This window comes from Numida meleagris, chromosome Z, assembly GCF_002078875.1.
Source record: "Numida meleagris isolate 19003 breed g44 Domestic line chromosome Z, NumMel1.0, whole genome shotgun sequence".
NCBI classification, from domain to species: domain Eukaryota; kingdom Metazoa; phylum Chordata; class Aves; order Galliformes; family Numididae; genus Numida; species Numida meleagris.
In genome coordinates this window covers 37,619,991-37,647,819 of record NC_034438.1, presented here as the reverse complement: position 1 = coordinate 37,647,819, position 27,829 = coordinate 37,619,991, and the positions used below count along the sequence as shown (strand labels likewise).

The window sequence follows — 27,829 nt, the reverse complement described above, 5'->3', positions numbered from 1 at the left end:
CTGAAATTTCTAATTCTTAATGCACATTTAAAAATACAAACAAAATCTAAAGAGTGAACATTTTACCTTCTACCTTTACTTTTAAGAGAGTGAACCTTTTATCTGAATTTCTTTCAAGATAATTGTCTTCATTTTTCATTTAGAATAAAAATTCACCACCCAAAGTTACAGGGTGGTAAGTCATTCAATGCCACTTAATGCTTGAACTCTCTTGCATGAGACCATAGGTGGGAGTGCAAAGTTCTGCACCTGCTGGCTTTTTTTTTCCACAGCTGAAACAGAATGCAACTGTTTCCCTAAAAAGCTTTCCTATTCAAATCAAAACATCCTGACAGACAGGGGTGCTCCTAAAGCCTTCCATGTAGGAAGATTCCAGACAGCTGATATTTGGCTTTCTGCAACATTTGCACTTCAAAGTCCTTGATGCAGTGAGTTGGTTAGCAGCTGCAGGTACCAGGAGAGGACCATCATTTTCAAAGACTAAATAATAGCAATTAGCAATAGCACAGACTTAACAAAAGTAGTTGATTCCCCATGTCTTGGAGAAAAAAAACAAACAGATTTTGTCTCCTACAGCCTTCCAATTGCACCCCTTCATCTGTATGTGTGCTGGTACTGCTGTGAACTCAGTATCAGGGTGCTTCTCCTAGAAGGAAAGCACGACCTTGATGGTCTATCCATAAAGGGTCATGTCTTCTGGGAAGCATCTGGAGCTGCCATTTATTTGTATGCAAATAGTACTGAGTTCACTTCTGTATTTGAAAGGCATTGATGACTGCAGAATGAGATAGGTGACCGCAAGGGCAAAATGCTCCAGGACCTTGCACTTAAGCAATCTACATTATCACTGCTGTGATTTAGTACTGGGCTTGATTATTACGAGGGATCACTGAGCATGTTAGAAGGGGTACAGGGATGCTCTGTAAGAAAATATTTTCCTTTCAGAGATGATAGAGGAACATAAAACTGGTGCAAAGTAAGCTGGTGGTTTGTGGCTCTTGTTGAGCTGGAGGGCTGAGAACTGATCTGGTGCTCAAGGTGTAGATGGGCAGAGATGTCACTGAATCCTCTCTCAATTCATGCAGCAGTGTAAACTGACCCATTTCTATTTCTGCAAAATCACAGGCGTACACAGAACTTAACAGATGTAGGGCAAGTTTCAGAAAAAAACTTGCCTCCTGAAACACGAAGTAAATATTGAGTTTCAGCTGACCTCTTTACTCTTGTTATCACTGTAGAAAATAAAGTCCATTTATTTATCCCTGGAGCAGTTCCTCCAGTGCAGCATGAAATCCAGGCCTGCTGGATAGGCTTCCCCAGCTTGGTCATAATCCCTTTGTTTTTGTCTGAATCTGCTATTGAAAATTCAATAACTTTCTTATTTATATACACAGAAGATAGAAAGCTACCCTCAAATCTAAAGGCAGAATATATATCCCACTTGACTTAGAGAAAAAGTAATGGCTGGAGCTGATAAATCATAACACAGCATCATGCAAACTCCAGGAAACCTGGACCCAGACACTGAAAACACAGCATTTCCGATTCTTTGGGGCAGCTACACTGGATTTGTTAGGGTGCAGTTTTATTGCAGATATCATCAAGATATCTCCTCAGCTTATATGCTAAACCTCACTTGCTATTTTGCTCATCTGATGAAAAACAACACAGAATATTTTTTCACCCCTCTGTTTTTGGCCTTTAATTTTCTACAGTGTGAAAGCAGCACTGGAAATATATTTTTTACACAAATATAAAGTACTTAATCATTATGAGAGAAACTTCAATAATTTCAGGTTTTCAAATGAGGAATATGCAGCTGACCTAAATAAGATTTAGCTGTTTGCTATGCAAATTATTGTGATTTGTTCGTTTATGCTACCTTAGGATCCTGCTTCAAAAACAAGGTCAGTAAAGTAAGAGTCTAAAATGCCCTTTATACTTGCCTAGCAAGAATAGAAGTGAGACTCTCAAATAACTTACATCCTATAAATACTTTTTAAGTCAGCCTACACTAGCATGTTTTCTACATTTGATGGTTTATTGCAAATATAAAGCTCTAATTCTATACTTCAGTAAGTTTAGTTTATTAGAATGCTTCAAACTGCAAACAGAAAAGATAATCTGAAAAAAGCAAAGGGACAAAAAAGGAGAAATGCAACAATTACACACTGCTTAAACTATTTTCATTTTGTTCTGTCTTGTCTTACCTAAGACAGCCCTAAGCATGTATGAGAATTCATCTTGTTTCACCCGTAACCTTAACTCAGAATTCCCTGTTTTGTGTCAATTTAGGACCAGTAATCTGTGATAAATGGGTGTGATTTCTGAAACACACAACTGCTTTACAAGCCAATAACACAACTGTGCAACAACGTTCTGTTTTATTCTTTGTTGTGAAACCAACTCCCTCATGCTTTTTACATTAAGCACAAGATTTGGAAGTTTATATTTTATAAGGAACCAAACCTCAAAGACAAAACAAGTAACAAGCTCAGTCCTCCCCTTCCACATGATTGTCTTAAATCCAGGTATCCTTAAAGACTCAGCAGAGACAGAAGAAAATTGAGTTCTTAATCTCACCACCACACCAGAGGAGGATTTAAAGGACAGAAAGCTGCCCAATAAATTTGTCTTAAAAGTGGCTGCTACAAAGATGTACAATGAGAAATTGAGGGGCCTCTGTATCTAGAAAGCCGATAGGAGATTGGTTTTATTAAGCTTCCAGTTGTGTTTATGTCAGCTACTGAGTTTTCTATCTGTACAAATATTTTCTCCAACAATATACTAATTGTGGACTAACTTGACAAATGAGTTGACAAAAAAAAAAAAAGAAAACAGAAAAAAAACCCAACACCACAGCCCTCTAGTTTATACAGTTCTCCTGTCTGACTGAAGGCTCCAATTCTTTGATAAAATAAAATATGGACCTCCCAGGAACACTAGTGGTACAGCTAGTAGAAGCTAAAACCCCAGTAGCAGTGTACCTTTGTTAATAGTTTCTGCATGCAAATCTGACACTACTTCACCAGCTGAGACACTGCAGACACTTAATAAATAACACTAAAATACACAACCTTAAAACAATAAGGAATTAAATCCAAAACCACTTTTGCATTCACTCTCTGGCAGTATTTATCTGCTTCAGGAATTTAAAACATGTATGGTTATTAAGCAGCATTTGGCCATAAATCATAGAACATCTACTGAAGACATTCCTTTATATTGCTGAAAATGAGCCAGCTTATGTGAATGGAATAGATCTAAGGATTATGTGTATTTAGAAGGGGGAAAAAAGTTTGCTGAAATAAAGTTGGCTAAGGAGCATGTACAATAATTTAAGCTGTATTTTTTTAACTCAGTGATAGTCTTTTTTATGTTGTGTTTTTCTGAAAAGCACCAAGATCCATTTGCAAAACATGGTGGCTTCAAGTTTTCTTTAAACAAAAGAAGTTGGTTTGTGACTGCACCATGGAACAGTTTTTAAGAAAATATATTCATTTCCTCTATTAGAGAAGTTTACCTCAGAGTTACATATAGGATTCCCCAGTAACTTAATAAAAGCAGCCAGATATCATTTCACCCCATGAAACAATAAAAACTTTCTGGGGCGAGCCTCTGTGTTAGGCTGCCTCTCAGAACGGATGATGACTGATGAGGTAAAGGTGCTGCAAGAGGAAATGCTGACAGACTGTTAGCAGCAGGCATGAAGAATGCATTTCTGTGCTGTCAGGTGCATCAGACACACAGTGCAGAACATCCTTCTTGTTCTGTTTTGTGCAGAACTGTCAGTGCTCTAGAGAGATATTTACACTCAAACCAATTCCTGAGAATTGAGCTGAAGCAGATTTAAGCAAAAAGTTTTAATAGTTATGCAAATTATTTAATAACAGTGATGGTGATTTTTATAACTAGAACTACACCAGACCCCGAAGCAGAGAAAATACTAATCTATTAAGAAGACTTCACACTGTCCCCATAGAGCTGTGTAGCAGATTCTGATCAATAATCTGAAGCAAAAGGAAGTTAAGCAATAACCAAGTTTGCGCAAATGGGTGGACGAGTAGCACTGGTAACAGATCTTGTATTCTTGAATTTTTGCATCCCCTGAGTTAAAAGCAACACCCTGATGCATTAATTTTTCCAGAGGGAAATAGAGCAACAGTTATATGCTTTCAGGCAGCTAACTGACCTGAGTTGTCCTATGGCGGCACTTATCTTTCCCTATTACTACTAGATGTTCTAGATCCTGCTGAAATGCTCTAAATGCTTGTAAGACTGGGTGGCAGATGGTACGAACTGCTTCCTAATTGGCCTGCATCCTAGACCCACTAAAGTAGTATACACACTCTGATAATAAACAACTGCCAGTTTCGTAGTTAGTGTGATGCACTATAGCAATGCAATAGCAACAAAGAGGTTTGGTGTTCCCAAAGGCAGGTGTTTGTTTTTAATAAAAATAGTTTAAACTATTAAACTACCCCAAGTAAAAGATGTTCACCATTGCCATGGATGTAATACAAAGACAGCTAGATATCTGGCTAGAACATTTACAAAATACCCTGCTTCAACAATTAGCATATGAAAGGTTCATGCAACTGCATATAATAATGTTGAGAATTCTTCTTTTAAAACACAGTCTTCATTGCCTGCAATTAACGAATCCTGCTTTGGAGAACTGTATCGATTTATCACTTGCTTCTTAAATTCATTGATCATGACTCTTCTTTCTTAATAGTCCAAAATGGAAATCTACATTTCAAATTAAGCGGTAGACTCAGACTCTTAGGTTATGAGCTCACGGGGGAAGACTTTGTTACTTCATTCTCCCCTTTCTCCCTGTTCCCCAATTGTTTGCAGAGTTTTGCTAAAGGTCAGAGTTGGGCTTAAAGAAAGAAATTAATGTCAAAGGTTACAATTCCCATGGTCTGCATATTGAAGTGCTGTCAGTCCACTTTGCAATGTCAAGAGTACTAGGAGTTGCAGAGTATAGTAATGGTGCATAGCTTCGTATTAAGGATAGAAGGACATCATGTCTGTCAGTTGTTCAACAGAGGCATTACTTTCTAAAATTCTTGGTCTACTGAGCTGATCATGCCTTGATGATAATTCAGAGTGCTAACATAATAGAAATTTAAAGTGCAAATTTGCCTTTTGCCTGCTGTTACTCCAGTTTTAGAACCATATAATTTACATTTTAAAACAGGTGTAAATTGGACTAATGATTTAAGATTCCAGGAAAGCAACAAACTGCTACACAAAATATCAGTCTATTTTTTCTTTATGTAACTCAGCATAGGCCTGAAATTTCTGCTTATACTCTATTTTAAATTCACAACTTCTTTCCTTGCTTTTCAGAGCTGTAGGGATCAGAGTGCTTCAGAGTGGCTGAGTAATGAGAAGCTTTGACAATGAAGAGAGTGAGGCTGGGAAAAGAAATGACATCTCTCTGGCTTCTCTGAGAGATTCCCTCTCCTACTCTGTACATCTCCATCTCTGACATTATACAGATGTAATCCTGTTCTTACATGCCTTTCAACTGAAGGTAACATAGTAGGGATCTCAGTTTTTCCTAAAAACATATATCCAACAACCTTGATCAAGGCTGCAAAATGCAATATATTTTCAAGCTACCTTCCCCAAATCCCAAAGGGATCTTCTAGGTTTCACACCAGACTGGAATAGTTCAGATACATAGCTATTTGTTTGGATTTAATATATGAAATACTCAAATTCCTCAACTAATTTTAATATTATCCTTAAAAAACATTCATAGCTGCCAGCTGAACTGTTGGATGTGGAATAGAAACAAGAGCCATCTTGAAAAGTTGCAGTGACCATAAAATAAAAAGTCAGAATCATGTAAAACTTGCTAATAAAAAAATACACATTGTATTCCATTTGCCCAACAAGTTGAGCAAGTAACTTCCTGGCAGCATTCTAAGCTGCCTACCTGAAAATATCAATATTATCTTTCAAAAGATAAAGCTATCAAAAAAATCATTAATCTAACTTGCATAGTATATAGTCTTCTTCATACCTGCAAGCTAAAACTAAGTTCTATGTGTTTGGTATCAGATTCACAAACTACCCCAAGGTAGGATCTTAAAACAGCCAAATTCAAAGCCCATGTTCTACATCTCTGTGCAGGACATGTACAGGTGCTAGAGCTGGGTAAAACCTGACACTGGCTGCTGATGCTACATCCAAACATCAGATAAAAGATGTAAAACAGAAGGTTTTTGATAGATGAACAGCTTCATTTGGCTGATATAATAGTTTACAAATTGCTTGCTATTTTTCAAAAGTCGTATGTCAGCTTCTAACAATGATTTCAAAATATGATTTTAAAATTATTTAAAATAATCATCAGGATGTTTATGAATAGCTTGTCTTCTCTGAAATGTGTATGCTGTTGTGAAGACTTTCTTGCTTAAATCTAAATTTGTGCCTGGTTACTCATGACCCTAAAGAAATATAAATCTGGACAGTCATAGGAACACAGACAGTCTTGTCACTTCCTCATTTACAGAACTGGTAATGCTCTGCTCATAACAAGAATGTTCACCAGCTTTATTGAAAATTAAAATTAAATTATTAATAAAAAAATAGTAACAATAATACTAATTATAATAATCATAAAAGGTCATAAACCATTAAGTGAACACTTTTTTTCCTGAAGCAGCAGACACTTTTTCTAATCTAAATGGATGAGACTTGGCTCTGCTACTGGCATAGGAGATAAACTCTCAGATTCTGCAGAAAAAATAGCCCTACGGGGTGGAGGAATGGTCTGAAGTGAAAAAAGTTTTTACTTCCTTTTATCATTCAGTTGCATTTTATTTCACTGCACTGAGGTGTTATTATATACACTTTAGAGCTGGGAGTGTGAAGGATGTTCTCTAAAAATCTCCCCACAAGATAATACTATTCCTTCAATCCAAATGGCCAGTTTCCCCAGAGACAATATTTAACAGTATTTGGAGTTTCACTTACATATAAAGAATTGTTCAGATGATTTGATCATTGTTCTTAAAATTGCAGTGTTTTATTCTGTATCTTTCAACCTAGAGACAAGTTGACATTAACACAGCATTCCCTTTTTCTGAATACATTCTTATGCTGTCTTGTTGACCAAACAATAGACATAACAAGGAGCCTTTGCATACCAATCTGGCATAGAAAAAACAGACCAAATATTTTGATGTCTTCATAAAAACAGATGTTCTCCGGTATTTTTCCATATTATCAGTTAATTATCTGCTTTAGTTATATAAAAATATATGTCTGTCTGGTGACAAATAATAAATGCAGCCAACTAGATCAGAAAATATTCTAAAATGAGTATTCAAGTCTTCCTTTTTGAGACTAGCTAGGTAATCAGCTCCTTCTAGGTAATAAGATGCATGTTGGCTAGCAGCAAAACAATAATAAAAATTTACCGTGAAAAAATTCTTACCCTTTCCTGGTTTAATTCTATTGGCATGGATTTAATGAATGCTGTTTACTTGCCAGAAAATTAAACAAATAATGAGCATTGCTTTAGCAAATCACTGGCCGACTCGAGTACTTTTCATGAATTAATCTTACTTTTTATGAATGTAAGATAGAAAAAAAAAGGAAATCTTTCAACCAATAATGACGTCTGTGAACTCCTTCTGTGTGTTCTGCAGTGGAGAAACTGCAAGAGACTAAAGTGAGGGACAGTGTTGCCATGCAGCCCAGCAAAACAACCCACTGAAAAGGCATGCTGACCCACTTTCAACTACCAGCTACTGCTTACCCTTTGTTAAGTGAGAGGTTCTTCCAAGATTTTTGTTTTTTTTTCACTGTTTCAGCTCTTATTTCTAAAGGAGCAAGCTTGTCTCTCTCTTTATCCTAATTTTTTTCTTTCTTCCTCAGCATGCGTAGAAGAAAGGAAGATTGTTTCTTGTGACTGCATTTGCTGTAGTTAACTTAGAAAAAAAACTTTCACCCCTTCCCTTGTTAAGAGCATGCTCTGGAAAAAATATGGATCTTGCCATCAACAAAATTATGATACAATTCCTTAAGGAACTCAGTCTGATCAGAGTAATTCATCTATGAAAAACCATACTTTAATTGTTACTCTTGGCAACAGTGAAGGATAATAGTGTAATATTATACTAAATATTGCCACGTGCAATAGTAAAAAATTGTTTCAGCCTTCCTAGCAGCGGTGTGCAAACCTCCTTTTGAGTTCAGGTTTGGATGTTGAGATTTAATCTAAATCTTTTGCTTCTCCTTCTTCCAAAACCAACAGAGGTTTAAAGAGAGCTGGATTTTTATTGGAACCATTTGCTCAGCCTAAGTTGCCAAAATAATTTAGTTAAAACTAGTGCTTTTATTTGGGTTAAAGTTGATTCCTGAGCTCTACAGAGGTTGAGGCACTTAGTTTGTCTTCCTCGTTTTCAATTCCGCCACAGTGTCTACAGTAGAACTCTGCCAGGTCAAGTTGTACTTCCTGCCTCCAGTCACCCAGTTGAGCTTATCTGTGTTACTGATTTTGCAAAAGTAGAGAAGAAAACTTTTTCAGCCCTTTTCCTCACTGTTTATCCACTGCAACACATAGAAAAATGTGTGGCTCTGGTGGTGTAAGAGTGCAAATCCTGCTGCCCATGCTGCTACTGCTGGTGTGTTAGTGTGACTTATCTTTTGCTAATGAGTGACAGCTGCTCTGAAATGCTTTACATGGTGTTTGGCTCTCTTGAGCAACAAGTGGAAAAACATAAAAATACAGAATTTTGGAAGTGAGCTGGGGGAAAAAACACTCAGTTTTATGCTACTTGAAAAGCATTGTTTGAATTTCAGATAGTTCCAACAAAATGATAATACATTCACAATCTTCTGCCAAAACTTTTCAAAACCTGAGATAAGTTTCACAATAACAAATACTGTAATGTTATTGCAATTCAGGAGGTATCAATTTCTTACTATATGTGTTTTTTTTTCATGTGGGCATGTGCTTGTTGTAAATGGGACAAAAGCAGTCTCTTGAATGTTAGAACATTTGCATGGTGAGGGGGTTGGAGTCAACGACTTGTTTCTAAATCTATCCTCTGTATTTAGTCTGGTTTGGATCCAAAAATGAAAGGTTGTGGGTTTTTTTTTTGTTTGTTTGTTTTGTTTTGTTTTCTTTCTTTTTTTTTTTTTTTTTTGTTGGTTTAATTCAGTTGCAGAAGAAATATCATGGGTTGGAATGATATTTTAACGAAGGTCTATGGTAGCAGTGCCTTGATCTGGAATAGATTAATGCTAGGCTTCAGTTTTAAAGTGAAACCAGGATAAAGATCTGATGGTTCTTGCTCATTACTTTGTTCTCTCAGGAGATCTTAGTACAAAATAATTCCAATCTCAAGACTTAAACTAATCTTAAAAGAAGTACTGCAGTACTGAGCAGAATTCTTATGTAAAGAGAAATAAGCCATTCTGTTGTTTTGCTGCTGTTATTGTTTTTCTTAAAGCAATCCAGACTGAAAGCAGTAAGAATTTAGTGAATGGAAATCAGAAACCAGTCCTTCTTGAATACAGCATTGGATGGATTCAAGGTCCAGTTTTACTCTATCTTATATATCTTATTTAGTGGTGCTAATAATTCCCTCTGCTTGCATTATAAAAGAAAAAAAAAACAGACAGAAAAGACCTAACTTTAATACAAAATTACAAGGCTGTACAAAAGTTCTGAAACCGCCAGGACAATCTAGAAATCCAACTGTATCCTGGGCTACACCAAAAGAAGCATGGCCAGCAAGTCAATGGAGGTGATTCGTCACCTCTGCTCTTTTGAGACTCCATCTGCTGTGATCATCTCTGGAATCCCCAGTATAAGAAGGATGTGGACCTGGAACACAAGGTCCAGAGAAGGGGCATAAAGATGATCAGAGGGCTGGAGCAGCTCTCCTGTGAAAAGAGGGTGCAAGAGCTGGATTCAATTTAAAGAAGAAATTCTTCACTATGAGGGTTGTTAGATGCCCAGAGAAGTTGTGGATGTGTCATCTCTGAAATGTTCAAGGTCAGGCTGGATAGGACCTTGGGCAAACTCATCTATTGGAAGGTTAGAACTAGATGACTGGCACTATAAGATGCCTTCTAGCTCAAATCATTCTATGATTCTACGATTGAAGACTACGATTTCTTTCCCATTAAACGTACTAATAGCTTCATGTTTTATTTTATCCTAAATCATGTAGAAATTTTAAATATAAATAAAGTTGGATGAACCATATATACAAGAAGCATAAAAATATTGTTCTGCAATTTTAAATCAAAATTGTCAGCAATCCTGAATGAGAGCATGGTCAGCATTCAATAACTGCTATAGCTTCAACTCCAGGTATTTTATCAGAGTACTGGCTATATGAGGAAGATTTGAAAGCACCATATTTACTAAATTTTCTGTTCAGAATGTGCCAAATAGGGCCATAAGGGACTAATAGGATCTGGACAATGCATTTTGTATCTGCCACTTTTGATTTTAGTAATTCTAAGAGCTTTTCTTTATAGAAGACAGGGCCCTTAAGTATGAGCCTGAAAAGTCTCCAAACTATGCACAGGGCCAAACAAATTACTTGAAACTGTTTCTTCTTCATAAATGTGAAAATAAGACGATGTCTCTGATGCAAAGAAGAAAGGAAGCTCTCACCCTTATAACCAGCCGCATTGGTTTTCCAGTCATTAGCATTCAGATGTCCAGCACGAGAAGTCCTGACAATAATGTGCTGTATGTCTCTCCATGTCAGAAATGGACTAGAAAAAAGGAGAAACGTGAAGTCACAGATTAGATATATTTTATTAGAATGGAGAGATACAAGGTTATGTAAGCTAAAAAATATTCAAGTTAAAAACAACACAACTCTCATGTCTATTCCCTTCTCTCCTTTGCTCACCTCAAAACAACATGTCCTAATCTTACAGAATTACTTCATGAAATCATTTACACAGCTTGGAGATTTGCATTAAGCAGACTATGAAGACATGCCATTGTATAAATTTCAGTGTTTGCTAAGTAAGGGGAGATGAAGGAGTACCTTTCACCCAGACCTAATTTGTATGGCCACCAACAACTGTATGTTGTTTTCTACTCTGATCAGAGTAAAGGAAAAAAGAAAGCAAAATGTTGGCTCACTGAAAAGCTTTACTAAATCTTAATAACTGTGTACTAAAGCTGGCAATCCCTTTAGACTTGCAGCTCCTACTGAAGCTATTTTAGGTGTTCTGTTGTTTTTCATTAGTTTGTTATCCCTGATCTTGGAATTCAGAGAGGCTCCAGGAGTATTCTTCAAAGACCAAACAAACAGCACAGTCTCTCTTTAATTACACAGAGGGATATTCCTTTAACAGATTTCTAATAATCTGTCTTCTGCAACAGTGAAAGATGTTGCCTGCATCCTCACTATGAAATTAATATTCATCTATTTTGTAGGAATGGAAGAGGTCTATAGGCAGTGTTGTTTGTCTAGATCCATCTCAAAGAGATTTGTTTTCTTAGGTGATCATGTAAAGGAGCACAACTATCATAGGGGTATTTTTAGTTTTTTTCTTCTAATTTCTCAGTTTTTCTATCATCCATAATAATAAGAAGAGTACACCATTCAAAAATGCAGTTCAGTAGAGGAAAGGACAAACTGAGTCACTAAATAATGAAGAGAAAAACATCAGACAAATATCACAAGGGTCGGCAGAGTATCATTATTTACCATTACTGCATTAAATGGCAACACTCCTTTCAGGTTTAATGATGAAGATAAACCTCAGTGATAGTAGTGAGACCCAGCATTGGTTGTCTAAAATGCCAAGTACTAGGCAATCACTGAAAACCTGGGAAACCTTAGTTCCTTAACACACCTTATGTATTTCTCAGACCAAGATTTCCCTTGGGCTGGCAAACAAGTGACTTATTCTGAAATAAGGAACAAAAACAGGAACAAAATAATTTTAAATAATCTGAAGAAGGAAGATGATTTTAAGTGAATCTCTTATTGTTTGTAGAGAGATATTTTGGTAGTTTCTTCCAAAATGTGCCAATTCATCGCAATTCCATTTTTCCTCAATGTTGTTTTTTGTTTTGTTGTTTTTCTACAAGATACAAGGGTATTCCCATGAAGCTAATGCCTTCTGGCCTTAAGCATTTATTAAAACATTACTGTGCTCATAAAAGTAGTTTTTTTCTTAAAGTGGAATTTCTCACACTAGACAGTTGGACTAGAATGGCCATAGTTGTTTATTCAGCTGAACTGGTAAAAATGAATGCAAAAAAAAAAAAAAATTGTCAGGGAATGTAATAAGCATTCAGGGTTTGTAAGATAGGGTATGCTTGGACAGTCACGTAACATGCTTCAAGAAAAAAAGTCTATAACATTTTATACTAGCTCAGGAATTTCACTGGGAGCCTGTGTAAAGTCTTAGAAAAACATATTTCAGGCCTTCAGGAAGACCTCCAGGAATCCCATGACCTGCATTGTTTACAATCTGGAATCTAAACAATCTGCTATTCCATAAAGCAAACTGTCCATGCTACTGGTGAAAAATTAGGCACTAAAAGATTTCTCTCATCTTTAAAATGAGATATTCAAGATAGGGCACACTCAACTGATTATTTAAGAGGAATGGTGGCACTAGCGGCCTCTGTCTATCTTCAGACAAAGGATCTGAGGCCTTCCCTTGAGGATGCTGGCCTCCCATAAATTGGACTTGATGCTGAATCAGAAAATGAGACTTAGTCTCAAAATTAAGGTTTGCTTTTAAGAACAAAAATAATGGCATATCTCAAAAACTGAGCCACTAAATGTTATATCTACCATCTTTATCTAAATATATAAATTAATGTAACAGTTTGTGGCAGAAAACTTCTTTCACCAAAGTTGCAATTTCCAGGACACAGTTAGGTATACAGCTAAATTAGTCTGTCTTTTATACAGTTTCCTCATATGTATGCTTACTGTAGCAGTTTTAAGATTTTATGTTTTCTTCTCAATGAATGACAGATTGGGCATATTTATATCAAAGATATGCAACAGCATGAGAACAATATTCAAATCAATTTCTGTAGCTTACTATAGGACCTTCATAATACTAAAAATTGAGTTATTACCAGTTTGAAGTTTTCTTTCTATTGTAATAGACACCTCATTTGAAACAAAATAGGTCTGCAAATGTTTGCCCATATATATTTATTTTTCAGAAACTTCAACCAAAAGAAAAAGGAAGAAAGAAATTGGAATGATGTCAAAATAGCAGTTCATTTGGAGAAAGAAGGACTTTTTTCTTTTTTTTTTTAGACAAGAGAGTCTAGCAGCCAATTTTAAAGCAGCTGGAAAAACCACAAAATTGGTTAAATATTGTAGAACACGTCAAAATTTGAAGATAAGTGAGTAAACAGTTGCTTGCTAGCCACGTGGGCCCCAGATCCAGACAAGATGTCACTAATGTTAACTGATTTACCACTTGACTTATCTCACAAGAATTAAAGACTAAACATCTTGAAATGAACAAATACATGAAGAAGAACAGTACTTACTCTGCTTGATAATGGATTGATTTCCAAAAACAAGCAATTTCCATCCAGAAAAAAAAATTTCATGTCTCACCTGAAATTGCCTTGGGATTGCACATACCAGACAATACTCAAAATCAAACCAGAATAAGCAGAAGTGAGAATAATTACATACAAAGTGCTTGTCCAGCAGCCAAAAAATAATGAATGTTGTGAACTTAATCAACTATTTATACTCTAAGGTACAGCCCTCTTCTTTCAGGCTTCTCAAAATGTTTATGAAACAAGGTTAATGAGATAAAGATGAAACAGAATAAGTATATTAAATTATATTACAGTAATATTCATTTGAGATTTAACTGTATCTTTAAACAGGAACAAATATCATTATTCAGGCTGCTTAGAAATAGTAGGTCATCATTTTTGGATAAATCTGATTTCTTCATTCCACAAGTAGTCTCCGTAGTGACAATTGGACTAATCTTGAAAAAAATAAAATATTCAGGCTCTATTCTTTTGCATAATGGCACAGTGCCAAAAATAACAGTTCAGAATAAATAATTGGTGCAAGAGGGACTATTAGTAAAAACACAGCTCAAAATAATGATAATACACATAGGGTGCAGTTTGCCTTTTTAGAAAAATGTTATGGTTACCAAGATGAATAGTGACTGCTGCACTATTTTAATAAACAGCAATTTCAATTTGACAATGGTGGCCTATCCAAAAAGGTATTTCTTGCCAAAACAGAAGAGGCTTATGTGAATTGCTGGAAGAATACCTTTTTTTCTCCCAAAGAATCAAGGAAAAAAACACAGTATCACAGGGTGGATTAAGATCATATTTCATTTTATGTGTATCAAGCAATCTTCTATGGAAATCTTGGCTCTGACAGAACAGACACAGATAATTACTGCTATAAAATATCTAAAAAGGAGTCTCTGTGTCCTAGACATCTTGTAGAGCTGTAGGAGATCATTTTTATCATGGATATTTGCATAATGTCAGCCTTTCAGGCATTATGATAAATCTATAAACAAAATACAATAAATAGTTGCTTGGATTATTCACACATTCCCGCTACTTACAAATCAGCCAAACTGTCTATGATGTCTACAACCCTATTATCTGTCCTAATGATTCCTACTTATAGCCCAATGGACAGGAATATTACGTATGGTAATGGGAGTCATTTCTCTTTTCCAGGTGACACAAAGAATCAGTGTGAAGACATCTCTTGCAGCGCAGAATTTTAACATAGGTGGGAAATGAAAGCTTCTAAATGTGACATTTACCCTGTGCTTAGGTGTCGAAATGGTGTACACCATAACCATTTAATTCCTGAAAATCAGGAGATTGAAAAGTGGAGCTCAGTGTTTAACAATTGAGTCATGCATATATATGGGCAGACAAAACATGCACTTTGGACATGTATGACACTCTTATGGGTGCTAATTATCATGTACTCTGCAGATAATTCCATCAACTCCTTCCTAGAAAAGCAAAGAATATCTTCTGCTTGCTAGTCAGTATGCATCTGTAAATGTAAATTTTTTTCTACTCTACTGATTTCTTCTTTATCTGACCTGGTAAACCACTGCTCATTGAACTAGTAGATCAAACAAAATGTTCCTTTATTTGGTTGCTGCAGAGTTAATTGTCAGTTCTCTGCTTACAGTAGTTTTCTGGGTCCCAGAAACATCAGAAATATCCATATCAGATCCTTATCATTTAATTTCACCCAATGAAATCCCTTTGAAAGAGAGCTAGAACAAACTCAAGCCTGACTAAAGATGAGATTGTCATAAAAAAAAGTAATGGCAACTGAAAATACTATGTTTAAGGTCAATTACTGGTTGCACTAACATCATATTAATTAGGTCTCTGTATAAAGCAATGTACAATTGCTGAAATTTGGGGAAATGCCTTTCTAGGACCAAATCTCTTAAGGCAGCCAGGAAACTGCAGTTCTGCAAATCTGCTTTTCTCGCATCTTCCACATCTTGCTTTTGCTGTAAGGACATGGGCAGAGAAAAACAGAAGGGATCCCTGCTCTCAGAGTCAGTGTCTGGATGTGCAATGGCATCCCAGAGAACTACTTCAGAGACAGCCTTAAGTAGCCTCTAAAAGCTGAAGCTGGGGAGCACTTAGTAAACCAAGAAACTTCAGGGAACAGAGCTGCCAAACTCTTAAAACTCTCAATAGAGCACATGCCAACTGAGATTTTTCAAAAACTTATAAAAGCTAAAGGCATTGCCTTGGCACCAGAATAATGGCTAACCACTTTTTCTATTTCTAGCTGTTGCTGCAAAGCTCAGACACAGTAAAACTCAATGAAAGGTTAAAAATGATTATAACATTTTGCTTTTAAATCTAGATTCAGTTTAAGAAATATCTGGATGGAATTTTCTTAAAATCATTTTAAAGCAAGTTTCATGGAAAATTTCAGACCAAATTATTATTCTTTGGCAAAATTATACATAACTGAAAACAAGACCTTAAAATGTGAAACACCAGGCAACCTGATCTAGCAGAAATACTTCCAATTCAATCTCAATGTAATAACTAAAATTCCAAAAGTGACACATGTAGTTAAAGCTCAAGAGAAGCATATACAAATTCTGACCTCAGCATTTATTTGTATTTACATTTTTCAAATACTTCACCATTAAGAGCATTGTGTTAAGCTGACTTGAAAAAATGAAGATTCACAAAAGGATTTCTTACTTAGACACTTGAACATCCCCTTTTATAACAGTCAGTCAATCAGTGGAGCTAAGGCTCCTGCACTTATATGATAACGTCTCCTTCTCTTACATGGGTATCCTGCATAGAGAGGTCACTCAACAGTACTTCCACAGTTAGCCTCAACTGTCTGAATCACTTATACTCTCTGCCTTGATTTATGAAAAGATAAAATCCTAGTAACTTTGGTGGCACAGAAACAAGTTCTCTCTATTCAGAATTGCCCCTCACCAGACAGTGCACTGCTTTTTTTCTTCTGTTGATGGAGTTTGAAATAAAATCAATCAATATGGGAAGTACTGCAAGCATCTGATCAGTTTTCAGAAATCCAAAGTCTCTTTCTCTGACACTGCTAATCTCCTGCAATGTGAGCTCAATTTTCTCTCCATGTCAGTGATTATACTCAGTTTTACCCAAGTTTTAGAAGAAAGCAGTGCATTGTCTATATTCTGAATGGTTTAGTGATATCAGAATTCACTGAAATTCTTTACCTTTTCCCAACATTAACTTGTTGTAGTCTTGGGTTTGTATAACAAAAGATGAATGAAGTACACAGTGCATGTGAAGAGAATCATGGGAGAAGGTACAGAATCTCTCCAGATTTAAACCACTGAGAAAATGTGGAAATATAATAGAGTAATTCTTCAATTTCAGGTGCTATTTCTTACTCATGTAACTGAGGTTTATGTATCGTGGACTGGAAATCATGTGTTGGCTTCTAGACAGTGGCACGTGCAGTTTACTTGAGGATGTATAATGTATTTTTTTGGCAGTGCTGAAGCAGCATAAGATTTTTATTATTATTATTTGGCTTTTCCATAGGAACATGGCAGAATGCCTACTGGAATCAGTGCATCATACTGTCTCTCCTGGCTGATTCACCCAAATATCAAATTCAAACCTTTAATCAGTGAGAAGGTGTATTTCTGATATCAACAGTAGAGGGTACTATGCAACACAAATAGTTTATTTTTAGGAATAAGATTGCTACCGCTGTTGACTACTTGAGCATTACATTTCCCCCGCTAATTGCTCATTTACAACTAGCAAAATTCAGCATTACATACTGACTATGAAATGTAATATAAAACCAAGCGTTTATTCATAGAACCTGAATAAGATACTAGATGCACTGGGAACTGATCAGATAACAGTGCTGTAAGAAAACCATAGAACACTTCGAGAAGATCATTGAATCTGAAGACTAAAATATAGCTTTCTTTTTGCGACAATTATTGCATTTCCCATGAGAATTCCAAACAAATACTCTCAAACTCAGTTACCCTTCTTAGGTTCCACTTGATATTCAAATACTGGACTGAAGATACAACTCATAAGAAAGATGTGTTCACATTAGTTTAAATTGGGGTAGTCAATGGGCAGCCCTCACAAAACTCTTTGTTGTGAGGATCTCAGGACCAGATTCCAGTTGGAAAACCACCTAAGTGGATCATTCAAACCAGTAAGCAGGTAAGAGCTATTTGCCAATCTTACTTACCATATGGAGCTTATCAAAGAAAGAAGTGGCAGCTTGGAGCAGAAATCTGCCTTGCTCATTTTCCATTGTTTTAATGTACCTTTGCGTGTGAGCTGAAGCAACTTGGCTGTTCTACCTCATATAAAGGCCAGACTAGTGCTGCAGTTGACTCCTGACGTCTCTCAAGAACAGAACTTGGCTTCTGGGAGAAAACAACTTTTTAGGCTTCAAACCCTTCCACGGTATATTCTGTGGTGTTTTCCAGCACAAAATGGAATAAAACTATACATTATTACAGACAGATTTGAGAAGTGTTCCGAACTAAGTGCTCCAGTTTTGTGCAGTTTGCTGTACGAAGAATATAATTAACCTTGGAAAACCCCTTTCCAACTAATCTTTTTTATATATCTCACATAAATATTTCTGATTTTAACACAGGCAGTAATATGGAATTTAAGGAAGAACCTATGCAAAAACAAACTTTGTCTGAATGCAGACTAGTCCCAATACGTCTTTCTGGTAAGACACAATATCACATGTAGTGGCTGAACCTTCCTGCCAATATTCCATTACATGCTGCTGTGTGACAGATGGCAGCAGAGGGGTAGTCTGACAGAATGGTGTCTGACATGGAAGTGTGTGTGGAGCAATTGAATTCCTCCAGGTGGAAAAAATTGTGCCCACTGACATTAATTGCTACTTGCTGAACAAGCTTATAAACAGGAGGGAGACCAACTTTTTATATGGTATGATAGTGATAGGAGAAGGGGGGATGGCTTTAAACTAAATAAGGGGAGATTTAAGTCAGATGCTAAGTGGAAGCTCTTTACTCAGAGGGCAGTGAGGCACTGGCACAGGCTGCCCAGAGAAGCTGTGGATCCCCCATCCCTGGAGGCATTCAAGGCCAGGTTGGATAGGGGTCCTGGGCAGCCTGCGCTGGTGGGTGGCAGCCCTGCCCATGGCAAGTGGTTGGAACTGGGTGATCTTTAAGGTCCCTTTCAACCCAAGGCATTCTGTGATTCAGAAACTATTTAAAATCATCAGAGTGGATTTCATATACACACATCTAATACATTAAAATTGAATATGTTACGATGTGATCTTCTTGCAGTATTAAAGGTCTTACTTCACATTCTATAACTTCACAAGACTAAATGTTCCCCTAACCTAAACATGGATTCAGATTATTTTATGGGAGAAAACAGCAAGGGAATGCTGGAAAAAGTTCTCCTCCTCTGTTTCCCTCCCTTGGCTCCATTTTTGCTTTAAGTACTCTTAAGAGTGAAAAGTTAGTGAATGGAACAGAAATGAGGAAATTACATTTATACTATTATTAGTATAAATCCTTTGCATCAAGTTAAATACACAGGCTAAGATTTGGAAATAAATGAGAAGCCTCCATACACTGAAACTAGACAGAATCTAAAAGGGTAGAAAATCAGTATATTTTCTTCCCAGACCTCATTAGCACTATGTAACAGATTAATACAAATACAAAAAAAGTGACTGGCACATTCTGTTTTCACCGCACATAAAGTTATTGTACACTCTTGCCTTTCTTCCTAACATATCTGCTGTCACAGAAATTATTAATTTGGGTTAAAACACATTAGTCTGAAGGCACTAGCATGGATTTCCCTTGGACATATTATCACCAAAGTACACAGAAAAATAAAATGCATAGTTTGTGATAGGACACCACAATAAACAATACCTCACTTGTAGCTATTATGTGATTTAATTCCCTGTGACCTTTGATTACAATGATTTGTCAGAAATGAACTCAAAAATATTATAAAAAATGCAAATTGTGAATTATGTGGTATGCTCATTTGTTAAGAAGTAATTAATAATAACTTTGATCAGAATGAAGTTTTTGTACGTGCAACTTTATCTGCATGTGCAGATTGTTTAGAAGAAAATTTAAGGATTTTAAAACTCAGATTAAGAAGAGATTGAAAAGAATGTTCTTTTTCCAAAATAGTAACATTATATTAACTTTTCAAAATAGCTTTCTTTCTAATGACTGAATTAAGAAAATGTAATTATAATATTAGTTCTGCACAACTTAAGATTATTATCAGGTTTTCAATTAAAAACTCTAATTTTCATGACTACAACTCAATAGCACAAATGTATTCTGTGTTGAGTATTCGCTCAAGGTATCTTCAAAACAGCAACCTTAAAAGTGGAAACATAACCCTGCTGCTATGTGTTATACGCAACTTGAAATGACTACTGTGAGCATACCTTTTAATGCATTCAAAGGGACTGCCCCTAAAAGAAGCTGGTTTTCTTCAGAATCTAATAGAATCAATCTCCCAGCACTTAGAACCATTTGATTTCAAACAAGATTTGAGGTGGAACATTACAACTTATTCCTGCAAATATTATACAACAGAGTGCAAACTAATGCAAGATGTTTTGAAACAGAGTTCTGTCTGATAAATCTCCAGTCTCTGATTTTTCATAAAGCAGAATAAAGATACATATAAAAGACAAGGAACAAATGCCTGCAGTTGAGAAAAGATCTAAAGAATTGAAAATTTTCTAAGCTAAATGTAGAAGGACTGTGGAACTACACTATCCATGGTCCAGATATAGAATTTCATCAGAAAAGACAGGCTTCTTTTTTCATCACACAGAACTTGAGAATTTTTATTTTTCCTACAATACTATTTTCTATACACGGTAGTTTAACACTTTCTTGATGCTCTTCTTGACATTCAAGAACAGACACTGCAAAGAGGAGCCTGATGAGTGCAGAAGGCCTGCAGAGCACAGTGGATCTGGGCAGCACTACGAGGGAACTGTAAAGCACTGTGATACCATAAGTCACTTAGTGGAAGTTACCTGTGCTCAACACCATTTCAACACCTTGTGTAGTCTGCCATCATTTCCATGGTGCTAGCTTTCCTGTACATGAAACTGCTATGCAGATCTTCCCCACTGTTGGAACAGTACTGTGAATTATCATGTTGGAGTTTCTAAAGCACTTTGAACTCCCTGAATAAAGGTGCCGGATGAGTGAAAGAGATTGATCTGCATGTTTTTTTTTTAAAAAAAAATTCAGAGTATAACTCAGATCTTACTTTGCTTCCAGTGCCAGTGCAATGATGCCTGCAGCCATTGGTGCAGAGGCTGAGGTTCCAGTATGGCTGTCTGTGCAACGCTGCCTCAGGTCTGTGGTGATCTGGAAGAAATTGAATGTGTGAAATTTAGAACACAGCTTCAGAAATCAGAACAGGTTTCATTTGCTCAAATGACCTGCACGTGTGGAGAGTATTTACTTCTTTTATTGCAAGGGAAGAAAAAAGTTGTCTGAATACATGATATGACACATCCACATTCTATTCTGATCCTTTGTGAACTTGAAGACTGTATTGCACTGAAAATGTAAGTTAGTATCTGTTTTTTTTCACAGCAAGATCAACAAAAAGACCAGTAAATTAGAAAAATGCATGGGGTTTTATAACAGCACAGTTAGAACTCTGCCCTTCTATTTGCACTTTGCATCATCCAAGAACCTCAAAATGCTTTACAAACAGAAATGAACTAAAGTTCACAATGTCGCCATCATGAAGTGGTCAGGTGCATTTTAGATACTATAAAACTAAGGTACAAAGATGTTAACAGGGTTGCTTGCTGTCACTCTTGAAGTGTATGATAGTATATGTTTCTGCTCATGCAAACTTCTTTGTTTAATGAATGGATCTTTTTTATTGTTTATGCAATAATTTACATGAAATTAAGCAGGAATTGATCTGAAAATCCCGTTGTCTTAATTTTGGCCTAGAAACCAACTGCTACTTAGTTATTTGCAGCTTGAAATTGTTGTATGCTGCTGGACTATGTGCTGCTACATACCTTTACACATAATCAAAGTGGATGTATAAAACTGTGTAAAGCATGTGTGTACAACCTGCAGCCCACAGTCCGCATGTGGCCTGGCACAGTTTGTCCTGTGGCCGCCCCCTGCCCTGTGCCATCATGGTTGCAGCTCTGCCCCACTGAGTGGCCCCACCTGACCCCAGGCACATACCAGCTGCTCACAACCAACAAACACTGGTGCATGATCATCAATGCCTGGGCTGCAAACAGGGCATGGGGAGGGCACAGTGCAGTGCTAACTCAAGTGATGGCAAATAATTGCATGCATTTTGACACATTAGCTAAACACAGCCCTGTGAACAGCAAAAAATACACAGCCATGCTTTCCACTGTGATAAAGGAATTTGCGAATAGGTTTCAAGACTGCCAAAAAAATCATCATTTTTTTGGTTTATTTGCAACTCAATTTTCAGTCAACGTAAGTACATTACCTGCAAATTTTCAAATGGAATGTATAGAGCTGCAATGAGATATTCAACCCAAAGAAAAATCCAATCATGTCTCTCTATTGGACTTTTATAAGCCTTCTCTTACCAGAGAAAAATATCTCCTGCTTCACAATCACGCTTTATTCACATCATTGCTTTTTGGCAGTACGCACATTTGTGAACAACTGTTTTCAAGGATGAAGCACAGAAAGAGTAAAATTTCTCCAAAAATCTCCAAAGAACACCCTGAGAGCTCACAAAGAACTGCAATCACTGCCATTGAATCAGACTGATGCATTAGTTTCACAAAAACAAGGTCAAATGCCCCACTAGTTTTATGTTTTTACTGCTATTTTTTATGTTAAAAAAGAGATTAAAAACTAAAATGTCATGTTACTTATGTACATTAAGTATATTATACATTTCATTTGAGGCCCAAGACAATTTCTCTTCACTCCATGTGGCCCAAGCAAGCCAAAAGATTGAAGACCCATGATATAAAGTATCACATGAAATACCAGCTAAAGAGACAGTTGTCTACTTAGTGTTGTAATGTTCCCATCTCATAATAAATTTTCTTCAGATATTTTCTGTAAGACAATAAGTCACGCACAAAGATGTGCTTATTCTAAATCTCCTTCCTTCAGGCAATATTAGTCTGAAGTGACTCTGATCTAGAGTCTTTTTTTTTTTCTGAAGAAATAGGTTGTAGAAAGAGTAAGGCAGTAGAGAGATGAAATCACTAATACCTAACAGAAGCTCAAGGAGAATGCATAGAGAGTTGAAAGCAGTTGCTAGTAGACAGCAGTCCACAGGACAGAAACTTTCAAGAAGGTGGAAAAGCCAGTGACCTGTGAGGCCAAAACTGAATTCTCAGTACTTCAGTTGATCCTTTAGATTCAGTCACTAATAAAGCATCTGCCTGAGAGCCAAAGCGGTAACAGAGCTTCTCACCTAAGTACAGAGAATTCTTGTGTCTCTGTTTCATTTAATTCACTAGCATTGTACTTCATTTCCAAAGTGGATATGCACAAGGACAAGTGAAGGAAAGGATCAGAGAATGAAAATATCACGAAGTAGTACAGAGCATGTAAGAATGTCTGTCTAGCTTTGATACTGGTAAAATATGACCTCAAAGAACAGCCACTCTGCATCTCGGTAGAGTAAAACAATTACATGTATGAGGTATAGGTTTCACACCTTTACGTTAGCAATATTCAGTATTATATGTACTACATAGAATATATAAGGCTACTAAAAGTTTTCATGGGTAAAAATACACAAGCAGACACAAAAGACTTATAGTAGAGAAGAAGCTAGCAGAACCTGAGTCATTGCAGAAATCAAGCAGTGAGCAGGTGAAACAAAATGGAAGATTCTATAAATTGAAAAAGACAGATTAAATCATTTATAATGTCATATCCTTTAATCAGTGAACTTATCAAAGGTCAGATTCAAGAATAACAAAGTTGAGAAGGAATCTTTTTTGTCCTATTAATATCTTTCATAAAAGCACACACTCTTTTGAAATAATTTCTTCTATCTACTATCAGCTAAAAGCTGAACCCTATGCATACAATGTTCTTATTCTTTGTTCTTTCTTTGTCTCTTACCTCCCCTCCCATGAACTGCACATTAATATATACAGTGAAAATCAATAGCACTGGAAAACCTGTATAAACACAGATTCCATAAATGTCCTGACAGTATTAAGGAAAGAATCTGCAGCAGGAACAGACCTAACACCACACCACCTATAAGTGCATATAGAAGTAGTGATTTTGCAGGTGAGATTAACATGACTAAGGACTACAGGGTGACTTACAAGCTTTATGTATGCTTTTCAGAAGAACAGCTGTCAGTGTAGTGGCAAGGAGTGTAAGGGAGGCCGGGAAGAGGGGCAGAAAAAAACTGACTAGCACATTATTGACTCTTCTGCATTCTCTGTTTCAAGAGCCAGGTACCTTTTCCCCTGCAAAAATTCATGCAGTAGGCTTGTTCCTCAGGATAAGGATTACAAAGTCCACAGGAGCTCAGGCAGGGAACCATCACCACTACTTTGCCTTAAGAGACAGCCTCTCAATACAGTGATAAAGAAATTGCATTGTGCTGTCTTTGTTTGTCATCCTCTGAAATAACACGCTTCCAGAGCTTTTTACCGTCCAGTAGCTACAGATATCAAGTATAATAAAACCATGACACCTCTTTATTCAGCAGTGTTGTCTCTCAAGCTACAAGCAGATGTTGTGGCAGCAGCTTGAACTACAACCCCTTATTTCTTTCTTTCACTGAGTAAATATTTCAGCAGAAAATGTGTAAAGAAAGCTCCCTAAGTGGAAATCCCATTTGAGCTATTTCAAAGGGAAGTTACTGACAGGAGCTGAGATGTTTAGGTGTAAATTTACCTCCAAGATCTAAGGCATATTTTTCAGCACTATGGGTTCACTGTCAGAGAAGTATTGTGTCTACCTTGAGAAAAAGAGTACGGGACCACCAGCAAGTTAGAAACCTTCAAGAACAGTACTCCAAATTCCTAAACCACATGAGGGCAAAATCATTAATCACAATAAAAGGATATGGTGTTTGGCAGCACCATGAAGCTTCCATTAGCGTATACTATCTGTCATTCTCTTCAATAGGATGGAGAGAAACAGGAATTTTTGAATCTGTCATTCAGTACAACATTTATATGCTTCAACAATCATCATAACAACTGCTGACTTATGAAAATGCTGGTGAAACTATTTAAGATATTTATAATACATATTTATAAATATATTCATATATATATACATTTATATATATATATATTTAAGGTATATCTACTTCTAGTTCTTCTTAAACAACTAGATTTTATGGAAGACAATGAATTTGATGGAAGACAATGATTCTGGTACTGGCCTAGTTAAATGAACACAAAATTAACAATCGAGGGAAGAACCTAGTGAAAGGCAGACAAAAATTCTAACAATCGCAAGTTAATACAGTAGTGTTAGCTGCCATATATGCAAGTCCAACAGCTTTCGGAAAAGGCACAGATTAATTAAAGAACATACTCTAGGCACACAGTAATAGTTTTATATAAGTAACTTGTCCTGAAGAGATAAGGAGATGCCATTTCTGTACAGTCATTAAGACTCCAACATCAATCTTCCCATAGTTTCACCAGCTGAGAGGTTAATGCCTAAAGTCAAAAATGGGATGTTCCTCAGTAAAGAAAATGCTCATTCTTGCTAAGTCTCTTTATTTCTTGTTTCAAATTTCATGACATGAGCTGTCTGAATTCACTGAACTGATTTCTACCTTCTGCTATAATTCTTCATGATGTGTTGGTTTCTATGAACCTGTGTCCCTAGAAGCGTCAAGTGTTTAACAAAAATCTTCAGTTCCCTTTGTATACCTGTACCTACTCAAAGTAGATGGTGTCTTGATACTCTGAAAGAGTTTCTGAAAAAGAGCAGCTTTTTATTTCTAAGGAATGACAGTTTTTTGTTTGTTTTTTGTTTCAAGCTCTGCTTAAGGCAAAAGCAGGTAATCAAGGCAGAAACATGCCTTCAGAGAGACAGAAACTCAAGAGATGACATGGTATTTTTTAGAAAGCAAAGGAGGAAAAACAGAAGTAGAGAAGTTAATTTCAGAAGGTAAGTCATGTAATAGGTTTGTAAATTATGTCTGTGTTTTAGATTCAGCTGGGACAGAGTTGTTTTTCATCATAGTGTCTGATATGATGCTATGTTTTGGCTTTAGGAGAAAAACAATGTTGATAACACACTGACCTTTTACGTGTTGTTGAGCAGTGCTGCATAGAGTGAAGGATGTTTTAGTTTTCCCAGCTTCTCCTATTATCTGGCCAGCAATGGGGCTGGAAAGGCACAAGGAGCTGGGAGAGGACAGAGTCAGAGCAGCTGACCCCAGCTGGCCAAAGGGATATTCCATATAATGTGTCATCATGTGGAATGAAAGTTCAAAAAAAGGGGGGAGTTCATCGTGCAGCTTGTCACTGCTTGGGAACTGGTTGGGCATTGACTGGTGGATAGTGAGCAATTGGTTGTGCATCGCTTGTTATAAATATATATACAATTATCATAAATATTACCCTTTTTTCCTCTTCCTTTTCTCTATCTTAGTAAATAGTTTTTATTTCAACTAATGAGTACTACTTTGTGGTTTTTTTGGTTCTCTCTTTCATCCCACTGGGAAGGGGGAAGAGTGAGAAAAGGACTGTGTGGTGCTAAGCTGCCTGCTGGGTTAAACCACAACAGTTAGAGACACTCACATATTTACCAGCGCTTAAAGAAGTCATTTAGAAAAAAAACAAACTAGGAAATGTGATTCATTTGTGCAACATGTCTGGTAAATGAAAGGCCCGTATAGATAATCATAATTAAATAGAACTAGACAAACTAGTTATATGGTCCAGAGCTGAGAAGCTATATTCCCAGTGTTGTCCTACAGCATTCAAAATAGCAGAGACAAAAATAACAGAAAAAATACTTTTACAACTGTATATCACTATCACTAGTTCTCCACTGACTCTCTTATTAGGAATAATTGCTATAAATAAGTAGATTTTCAGGGACTTTACCTAACGCTCATTTGCCTTTGTCCAAGAGTGTGAATTTCTACACCTGTAGCTATGCCTGTACTTTGCTGCTGCTTTTGAAAACACCGAAAATCAATTCTAGTTCTTTTATCTAAGAGTCTCTAAAATACATACATCAACCTGCGTCTGTGATATATTTGTATGCTACAGGAATGTTAATGCATCCAAAGGTTGGAAACTCTGTCCTTAATGGGCTAACATATACTGCAACATAAATTTTGTGCACCGTGAAGTCAAGCACATTTTGATTGTCTTTCCTGCGCAACAAGGAACTCATAAAAGATGCTAACATCACTGTGTGTTTGACAGTATCTATTAGCTCAAATTATTTCAGACCAGAATGTGCTGCCATTTACTTTAGTTCAAAAGTCAGGAAAAAAAACTCCTTCTGGAAATCAGAGTGTTGTTAATGAAATTATGCCATTGTTTACTAAGCTGTGACAGTACAAATCTGATAGAAACCTCCTAAAATTATGTTATATCCCATATTTGTAACAAGTAATTACAAGAATACGAAGTAATGACAAGAGGAAAAAAAGCATCTCTAGGTAGTTATAAAAGTGGGAGTGCTTCTATTAATGGATAGTAAAATTAAAATTTTTTATAAGAATTTAAATGTATCTCCTTCTAGACATCACACTGAGTGCCTAACATTTGGTAACGTTTATGCACCTTATAATAAATTCTGTATTTATTAGAAAGAAAAAAAATATTTAAAAATATACATATACATTTTAAGCTGGAGGACTCCATGGAAAATACAAAGGAACTGCAGAATCTGACACTATAAAGTGGATTGCAGCCATGCATATTTCTGCACTACAACCTTGCAGAATGTCATGATATCTGAATTTGTTCTGAGTTATATGACAATAAATAAGAATGGGTTATATAAATTTTGATAGTAAATCCCATGTTGAGTGTCTTCTGATTTACTTCAGTAGTTTATACTTTTCTTCTGTTTTCGATACAAGGGTCTCATTCTCACAAACCAACCCAATGTTCCTTGATCAAACACTGTTATTCTTTCTGTGTAATGGCATGAAGGTGAGCTTTGAATGGCTAATTTGTTCATTGTATTTAAATTTATGTGCATAAATGAGTTTGGAGAATTAAATCTAACAATGATCTTTCTATTAAACTTTTTTCTTCTATTCTGGAGAATTAAATCTAAC

General features: G+C 36.3%; 1 protein-coding gene across 3 annotated transcripts in view; it reads right to left on the bottom strand.

The window, feature by feature from the left end:
* PCSK5 (proprotein convertase subtilisin/kexin type 5) overlaps window positions 1-27,829 on the bottom strand; it is a 261,474-nt gene that overhangs the window by 102,374 nt on the left and 131,271 nt on the right. For all 3 annotated transcript variants that reach the window (XM_021380737.1, XM_021380739.1, XM_021380738.1), the window contains 2 exons: window positions 20,825-20,925; window positions 10,661-10,764 (listed from right to left, as the gene is read on the bottom strand). In XM_021380737.1, the coding sequence (XP_021236412.1) occupies window positions 10,661-10,764; window positions 20,825-20,925 (205 nt within the window). The remainder of the gene's footprint in view (window positions 1-10,660; window positions 10,765-20,824; window positions 20,926-27,829) is intronic.